Source organism: Lonchura striata, chromosome 6 (genome assembly GCF_050655825.1).
Source record: "Lonchura striata isolate lonStrDom1 chromosome 6, ASM5065582v1, whole genome shotgun sequence".
NCBI classification, from domain to species: domain Eukaryota; kingdom Metazoa; phylum Chordata; class Aves; order Passeriformes; family Estrildidae; genus Lonchura; species Lonchura striata.
The window spans coordinates 11,437,182-11,445,727 of NC_140708.1; the positions used below are offsets into that span (position 1 = coordinate 11,437,182).

Sequence of the window (8,546 nt, forward strand, 5' to 3'; positions counted from 1 at the left end):
CTCTTTCCACCCGTAATTTAAAAAAAAAAATAAATTATTTTTTTAAAATTACTTTTTCTTTGACAAAGGAGAAGCTCTATTCCGTGAATGCGGCTGTTTCCTGACCCGCCGCCGGTTTGCGGTTACAGGCTGCTGAGAAAGTGAGCGGGGTCTGGCGGGGCGGCCCCGGGACCTCCTCTGCTTTCCGAACCTTTTAAAAATTTTCCGGAACAAGCCCTAAAAGGGCAGGCGGGGCGGGGCCGGATCCTCGCCTTTTTAGGACAAGGGCCCCGCCACCGGAATACCCCCCTGGGCGGCGCGGCGGGCGGCGGCGGGGGCCGAGCGGGGCCGGGGCGGGTCGGGGCCGCCCCCGCGGGGCGCGGAGGGTGCGCGGGGAGGGGGGCTCGGGGCGGGCGCGGGCCGGCGGGTCCCGCACGCGGGCGCCCACGTGACCGCCGGGCCCCGTTCCTCTGTCCTTATATGGGCAGTGACGTCCCGGGCATTCAGGGGGCCCCCATAAATAGTTACAGCCAGACTTGTCCTCCAGCGCGAGCTGCGGCGGGAGCGCGGCGCTCCCGGGGCACCGCACCGCCGCGACGGGGCGGCCGCCCGCCCGCACATGCCGCGCCGGCTCCCCGCAGTCCCCCCGCGCTGGTAGTGGGAGGCAGGGGGAAGCGCCCCCTCCTCTCCCTCTCCTCCCCGCCCCGAGTGCCCACCGCCGGCCGGGAGCGCCGCTCCCCCGGCCGCCCCGCTGCCCCCATGATGACCGCCAAGGCGGTTGACAAGATCCCGGTGACCCTCGGTGGGTTCGTGCACCAGCTTCCCGAGGGCATTTACCCCGCGGATGACATCTCCGCCGCGCTGCCAACTTCGGTCGCGATCTTCCCCAATGCCGACCTGGCAGGGCCGTTCGACCAGATGAGCGGCGTGGCAGGAGGTAAGCGGAGCCCTCGCAGGTGCGGGCCAGCCCGCCCGCGAAGAGCGGCGGGGCGGCGGAGACTCGGGGCGGCGGGCGGGGGTCGGACTGGGACGGGGCGCCGGGACCCTCTCCGGGCCTCTCCGGCCGCCCGGCCGGGTCCTCGCCGCCCCTTCGCGGCAGCCCTACCTCCGCACCCAGCTCGGGGGGGAAAGTTGCAGTCGGCGCGGAGCCCCCCTGCATCCGGAGCGCAACATGTGCGCGCCGCAGCCCCGCGCTGGGCCGGGGCGGGCGGTGGCTGGGACCGGTGCCGGTCGTCCGGCGGGTGGCGGCGCGGAGGGCTGACCTGCTCCTTGCCCCCCCAGACGGCATGATCAACGTGGACATGGGCGACAAGCGGGCCCTGGACCTGCCCTACGGCGGCGGCTTCGCGCCCAATGCCCCGGCTTCTCGCAATCAGACCTTCACCTACATGGGCAAATTCTCCATCGACCCGCAGTACCCTGGCGCCGGTTGCTACCCCGAGGGCATCATCAACATCGTGAGCGCGGGGATCCTGCAGGGGGTCAGCACGCCCTCCTCCGCCGCCTCCTCCGCCGCCTCCTCCGCCTCCTCCGCCGCCTCCTCGGCCACCGCCGCCTCCGCCACCTCCCCCAACCCGCTGGCCGGGGCCCTCGGCTGCACCATGGCACAGGGCCAGCCAACCGACCTGGAGCATCTCTACTCGCCTCCGCCGCCGCCCTACTCGGGATGCGGTGACCTGTACCCGCAAGACCCCTCCTCGGCTTTCCTGCCCGCCGCCGGCGGCGGGGCACTGCCTTTTCCCCCGCCGCCCTCCTACCCCTCCCCGAAGGCGGCGGCGGCCGACGGCGGGCTCTTCACCATGATCCCCGAGTACGGCGGCTTCTTCCCGCCGCCTCAGTGCCAGCGGGAGCTCCACGCCGGCCCCGACCGCAAGCCCTTCCCATGCCCCCTCGACTCGCTCCGCGTCCCGCCGCCCCTCACGCCGCTTTCCACCATCCGCAACTTCACGATGGGGGCGCCCCCGGCGGGCGCCGCCCCCGGCAGCGCTCCCGGCAGCGGCGGGGGCGAGGGTGCGGGCTCCCGGCTGCCCGCCGGCGCCTACAGCCCGCACCACCTGCCGCTGCGGCCCATTCTGCGGCCCCGCAAGTACCCCAACCGGCCCAGCAAGACGCCGGTCCACGAGCGGCCTTACCCGTGCCCCGCCGAGGGCTGCGACCGCCGCTTCTCCCGCTCCGACGAGCTCACCCGGCACATCCGCATCCACACCGGCCACAAGCCCTTCCAGTGCCGTATCTGCATGCGGAACTTCAGCCGCAGCGACCACCTCACCACCCACATCCGCACGCACACCGGCGAGAAACCCTTCGCCTGCGACTTCTGTGGCAGAAAGTTCGCCCGCTCCGACGAAAGGAAGCGGCACACCAAGATTCACCTGCGCCAGAAGGAACGAAAAGGAGCCGCCGCCGCCGGCGGGTGCCCGCAACCCGGCGGCGGGAGCGGCACCGCCGCCCTGGCCCCCTGCGCGGCGCGGACGCGGACGCCCTGACGGCGCGGGACGCGCAGGACCCAGCGCGGAGCCGTCGCCGAGCGCGGCGGGCGCGGAGCGGAGCGGGGCCCGGCGGGGCGCGACGAGCACCTGGCGGCGCCGCGGGGCTCCCCCGGGCCGGGGCGGGCCGGAGCGGGCCGGAGCGGCGGGTGTACATAGGGGCTGCGGCGGGAGGATGGATGCATGCAGTGCCGTCGTGGTGAGGTGTCCTTGGTGCCTTGTGTGGTGTAGAGCCCGGTCCCCTGTCTGCATGTGGGGGGTGCCTTACCGATCCGCTCCGACGACAGCGGCGACATCGAGACCGGAAAGTTTTTCCCTCCCTGGTTTTAGTATGGCTGTACATTTCTGCCTATTAATATTGGGATTTTTTTTTTTTTTTAGAGACTATATTTTTGTACGCACTGGTTTGGGGTTTTGGTTTTGTTTTTCTTTTTGGTGACTTAAAAGTGTTCCGTTTGTAGTAGGACTTGGGACAGGATGTAAATACTCGGGCTGGGACCGGCGCCCGTGGTCGGCCGGGACCCAGTGCGCCGCAGGTAACACGAATAATGCACAACCACTAACGGGGGCTGGAAGGAGAGAGGGGGGTTATCTTTCTGGCCACTCTGTAAATAAATTTTTCGACAATAGGGTAGGTGCTTACAAAGTTTATAAAAGACGACAAATAAATCTCTTAATTATGTTAAATTGACATCTTTATTTCCGTAGGTTCCCTGGCCTGACCCAGGGAGCGGTTGTCCCCCGCTTGTTCCCGATCCACACCGGGTCCCGGCGGCAGAGGGCTGCGGGGCAGCCTGGCCCGGGTCCGGATGGGCGCACCGCACCGCCCCGCAAAGCCTCGGCGTGGAAAACCTGCAGCCTCGGCCCCAGCATACAAACACTCACTCGCTTTTGGGCACGGGAATTTCCCTCGGAGACGAGAGACGGGATAATATTAACCAGGGAGCGGGGTGGGTTTTCTTTGACTCATTCTGTTTTGTTCCGCGGTTACAATCCGCCCCAGGCAACCTCCGCGAGTGGGCTCCGGAACAGTGAGTACCGCCGCCCCGACGGCCGCCGCTCGGGGGAAGCGGCTCCCGGCGGCGCGGAGCTGCGCGGGCGGCGCCGCGCCCGCGCTCGGGGGCTCCGCAGCGGCCCGGGGCGGCGGCGCTCACTCCCGCGGCACAGCCGGACTGTTTTTGCTGAATCCACATGGCCGCAATATCGTGCCTTTTATTTATTTTATTTTTTTTTTTGTAATCTTATTTTGGTTAATGTTTTTTTAAATGCTATTCCGGCCTCGGCCCACCCTCGGGTCCTGCCATCGGTGCAGGGCCATAAGCGCCCCGCGGGCTTGCCCCTCTGCCACACAGATCCCTGGTGCGGCCCGCACTGCAGAAGTGAGCTGGGCAGGATGGATACCACTAATGCCACAGACCAGCACAGCGGGGAGAAGGGGTTAAGCCCTTTCTCGGTGGTTCCCAGCCTCTGCTTGCCCAGGTGTTAGGTCCCATAGTGCAAAGCCCCGGCAGCACCTGCCTCTTCTGTCTGATAGAAATCCCTGCTCCCCATCTTCTCGAACTCATGCCGGCTTTTGGGGTAGCTGCTGTTCAGTGGGAACTGAAGTGACATGTCTGGTTCTGAATCAAGACAGCTTCTACAGTTGGGCATGGACCAGCCTGTGCAGGAGAAGCCGTGCTCGCTGCCCTGCCATCCTACCTTAGCAGCACAAGTAAACCTTGACACCCTGCTTTGCAGTTTTGCCACCTGATCCCACATGATCCTGGTCCCCAAGAGACCACAGCCTGCAGCTGGAGGGATGTCATAGAGAAACTGCAGCCTCCTCAACTGCTGGGCTTCTGCAGGTACCACCACAGCTTTGGATAATCACAACTCGATCATAGCCAGAGCATCTTGAACAAAATTGGTATCTCAGCTACCCAGACATGCAATTCAAGGCTCCTGCACTCTCCAAACTACTGTCTCCAGCCATACTACAAAATTAAAACCCAAATCAAAATCAAAAATGATCTAAACACCACCAAAATTGTAGAAGAGGTGAACTAAGGAAACTCCTAGTTAGCATCCAGCTACAAGAGCACCTCACATGGTACAGTATCAATGGTCCTGCACTCCTGTCTGCACCTTACATTGAGAGCCAGCTTCAAAAGCAGCAATAGTTTATGTGCCTGGATTTGCCTGCAGGATCTGGGCTAAGAATCCAGTGTAAGCATTGCCTCCCAAGGAAAAGCTGGTCACACTATTCAGACTGACAGGCAAAACAACTAGAGCTCTGTACCGTACTTGGCTCAAGGCTGTCACACTTGTAAAGGAAAGTAATGACTGGTCACTGGTGAGATATCCTGTATTTATTCTACATTTCAGTAATAACAGTTATTTTGCTGTTGTGAAAACACAATAACCAAACTTCAGAGAGAAGGAATGACATTACAGATTTAAACCTTCCACGTAGATATCCAAAACATGGGAAGTTTCAATTAGTGAGTAAGCAAGAAGTTACACAGAGACTTTTTTAAAAAATGCTAATCTTAGGTTTTCTTTGCTATTATTCCAGCTTTAAATGCTTCTGATATTAAAGTTTTTTTTTTTACCTTAAGTAAAAAAAAAGGGAAAAAAAAAAGGTTTTGCCATGGTTAACAACACTCCACAGTGTGACCATGCTGTCCTCTTCAGAAAGATGCATTAAATACTGTCCCACAGAACATCTTGACTAGGTTTTACACGTGAAGGAAAAAAAAATAAAAACTCAGCAGAAAGACCTAAGGGGAGGATAGAGCAGATAGGATTAAAAATGCTCACTGTCGCAGTTTGTTTTTCCAGTACAGCTGTTTGCACGCACCGTGCTATCTTCTTTGTGGACTTCTGAAAAAGGATAACTGTCTTCATTAGGCTTGGAGAGAGGTAGAAACAGGCTGTAACACAGGGAGGCATTGCCTTATAATTAATGACTACATTCGATCAAGAATTGTTAAACATTAACTAATGCTAAGCTGCAGGGGAATTCCAAGAAAAACAGGTAAGCCAGCCGCAGAAATATCAGACACCTTTAAGTGCTCAAAGAATAAATGGAAATCACCTGAAATAATTTCTACCAATTTTTCCTTGCAAAAGAAGTAATGCATGCATGCATAATGCTGGCTGTATATTACATTCATTCTTTCGCAGGCCAGGAAAAAAAAAAAAAAAGCAGCAATGCCGTATCAGAATCATTTAAAAATTCACACATACAAGCCACTGTACAGGAAAAACAAGTCTGCTTTTATAAATACACAGAAAAGTAAAGCCAGTTGTGAAATGATATCTGGATCAGGCTGGTACATCACTTAGGAGGTTGCTAAGTTGTGTTTTCTTACTCAAATTCTCACATCACAGCTAAGATGGCCAAGGCTGCCCTGGCCTGGGTTTGTGGTACGAAGTGTGCGTTAGGACGAACAGGCACAAGACCAGCCCCTCCAGCACAAATGGGGCACTTCCCCTGTAGAAAAACTTTCTCCCATGTTAGAAAGATTGCATCCCCTGCTGTGGACAAACTGCATCTCCAGGGCGCTTCCATCATAGCAAGGTGAAATTCATGGTGTCTCTTCTACTCTACGTTTATTTAAAAGCCTTATGAAAAAGTAGTCTTTATAAATAGTATAAAGAGGGAAATTGCAAGGCTTCAAAAGCCCAAAGCGTTCGCATATAAAAACACAGACCATGCTTTAAAAGAGAAGACATCAGGTCAAATCTTATCAGTACCTAGGGTATGTGCTGCTGTATACTGAGGGTTTGCAAATATGCCGTGTTTCTAGAATAGCTTCCACAACAGTGGATAGTTGTTTCTTGTTTCTGCCACCTTCTGCCACTGCTGTGTTAAGAGGTTCCAAGCGAGGTTAATCAGCAGCTGTCTCCTTCTTGCTGAAGGAAATATGCATAGATGCACTCAGTAATTCTCAGTTGCAATTCTCAGTTGGGATCTTGTATATGACACTTTAAAGAACTGTTGAAAAGTAACTCTGAACCTGACAGTGTCCATTTGGAGCAGTAATTTCCTTAACTCCAGCCCTGGGGATTGATCACTGGCATTTACTGAAGAAGCATGTCCTAGCTCAGGAGTTGTTGTGGACTTGTTTTTTTAACAGCAGGGTACAACTCTTTTTGAGAATCACTCTGGAGACATTCCCCAACGGCTGCAGCCAGATCAACCCCCCTTCCCAAACTCAGTGGGTGAAGTTCCCTGGTCCCTGTGCTGCCAGCTGGCTCTGGCAGTGGGAGCCCCACTAGGAAAAGCCGGGGGCGCCTGTGACAATTCTTATTGCATTTACTCTCACTTTGGAGCCTGAACCCCCCTCCCTGATGCGTGGCCCTAACTATTTACACAGGATGCTGGAATATTTCCCCGACCCTTCAGCTGAGCAGCTTAATCACGCTGTTCCCGCACATCGGCCCCAAGGGCATAAACACGGTCTGGCGCTTTATTTCCCCGACTCACGAAGCCCGCGATCAGAGGAAGGCTCTGACCCACGGCGCTCCCGCGAAGCTCCAGCCCGCAGGGGACACCGCGTCCCCGCGGTGCCGCTGTCCGGCGGGGGGCGGCGGGTTCCCCCTCGGCGGGCCGGGCGCTCACCGTCCCTGGCGGCCGCCGCCCGGCACGGGCCGCCGGCGGCGCCTCAGAGGCAGACGCGGGGCCCAGGGTAGGGCTCGCCCCCGCACCAGAAGTCGGCGGCCTGCGGGGTCTCCACCAGCCACACCTCCCGCGGCAGCGCAGGCGGCTCCGCGCCCGCCGGCGGCCCCTCCAGCAGCCGGTAGTAGTGGCAGTCCCGGCCGTGCTGGGGGTCGTAGGGCGGCGCCAGGATGTCGAGAAAGGCGGCAGGCCCGTCCACGGCGTCGATCTGGTGGAGGTTGTCGGTGTGCGGCGAGAGCAGGCAGGGCGGCGAGGCGGGCGTGTAGTGCTGGCGGGAGCGGAAAAGGGCGCGCAGGCACGGCCCGCCGCCAGCGGCGGGGGGCGGCGGGGCGGCGGCCGCCCCGGAGGGCAGCGTGTCCATGCAGGCGATGCGCAGCGTGCCGTACAGCACCTTCAGCATGCCGTTCATGCCCGGGTGGTCGTGCAGCGGGATGCAGGCGCCGCTCCGCAGCAGGAACACGCCCATGCTGAAGCTCTCCGTCTCGCAGATGTGCATGTAGCTGACGGGAGGCACCACGCCGGCCCAAGGCGGACCGTCGCCCGCCGCCGCGGCCGACGGCCCCCGCGGCACCAAGTGCAAGTCCTCGGCGCGCACCTCGTCCAGCAGCTGCTGCAGGCGGTGCAGGTTCTCCCCGAAGGCTGGGCCCGGCGGGCTGCGGAAGGTGATGCGCGCCTGCCGCGCCACCCGCTGGATCAGGGAGGCCATGTTGTCCCGGGGCATGGCGGAACGGCCCGGCCCGGCCGCGCGGGCGGGGCCCGGCGCCGCTTCCGCCACCGCCCCCCGGCCCGCCGCGCAGCCGCGCCGCCGCCGGGCACCACGGGGCTCGTAGTCCGGGCTGGGGCCCCGCCGGGGAGCGCGGAGGAAGGAGGGCAGCAGAGGTGAGGGGGCGCGGGGGCCGCGGGGCCTGCCGGCTGTCAGAGCTCGTGGCGGCTGCCATGAGCGCTGAGGGGAGACGGGCGTGAGGGGAGAGGGCGGCGGGAGCGGCCGCTGCCCCGGGGCTGAGGGGTCCCGCGCCCCGAGGCTCTGGCTCGGCTGTCCGAGGGGCTGCGCTGCGCCGGGGAAGCCTTGGCAGTAAATTGCCCATGGCACGTGTTTCCTCCCCGCTGGGGGGCTGGGGGAACGCAGGAGCAACTTGTTACTTGGCTTGTAGTTAAGCCGTGTAAAACTGAGCAGCGCGTAGTGCAAGTGCGGTGTCATGGGCGTATAGCAGCTGCCCACAGACAGTTCATCTTTTATCACTAACTGCTCGACCCTAACCACGCCATTTCGGCGCAAACTTATCAGATTTGCGTTTTGTGGTACTCGTATTTCGGTATTGGGTCGAGGGCGTGCTGTACAGCATGTACTGTCCTTCATGCATCTCCTTACGGTCGCGTTTGAGTGTGCTTGTGTCTGAATTCGTTATCTTTAACCACAG

General features: G+C 60.1%; 3 protein-coding genes across 4 annotated transcripts in view; 2 read left to right on the forward strand and 1 right to left on the reverse strand.

Moving 5' to 3' along the window:
• Positions 1 to 376: 376 nt before the first annotated feature.
• On the forward strand, positions 377 to 5,210 carry EGR2 (early growth response 2). Its single transcript, XM_021535468.4, has 2 exons — positions 377 to 916; positions 1,261 to 5,210. The coding sequence occupies exons 1-2, from the start codon at positions 460 to 462 to the stop codon at positions 2,463 to 2,465; spliced, it is 1,662 nt and encodes a 553-aa protein (XP_021391143.3). The 5' UTR covers positions 377 to 459; the 3' UTR covers positions 2,466 to 5,210.
• On the reverse strand, positions 4,799 to 7,907 carry ADO (2-aminoethanethiol dioxygenase). Its single transcript, XM_085583211.1, has one exon. The coding sequence runs from the start codon at positions 7,847 to 7,849 to the stop codon at positions 7,115 to 7,117; it is 735 nt and encodes a 244-aa protein (XP_085439337.1). The 5' UTR covers positions 7,850 to 7,907; the 3' UTR covers positions 4,799 to 7,114.
• The window catches only part of RTKN2 (rhotekin 2), a 197,438-nt gene continuing 196,793 nt past the window's right edge, over positions 7,902 to 8,546 (forward strand). For both annotated transcript variants that reach the window (XM_085583205.1, XM_085583204.1), the window contains exon 1: positions 7,902 to 8,007. The gene's annotated coding sequence lies outside the window, so the exon portion shown is untranslated. The remainder of the gene's footprint in view (positions 8,008 to 8,546) is intronic.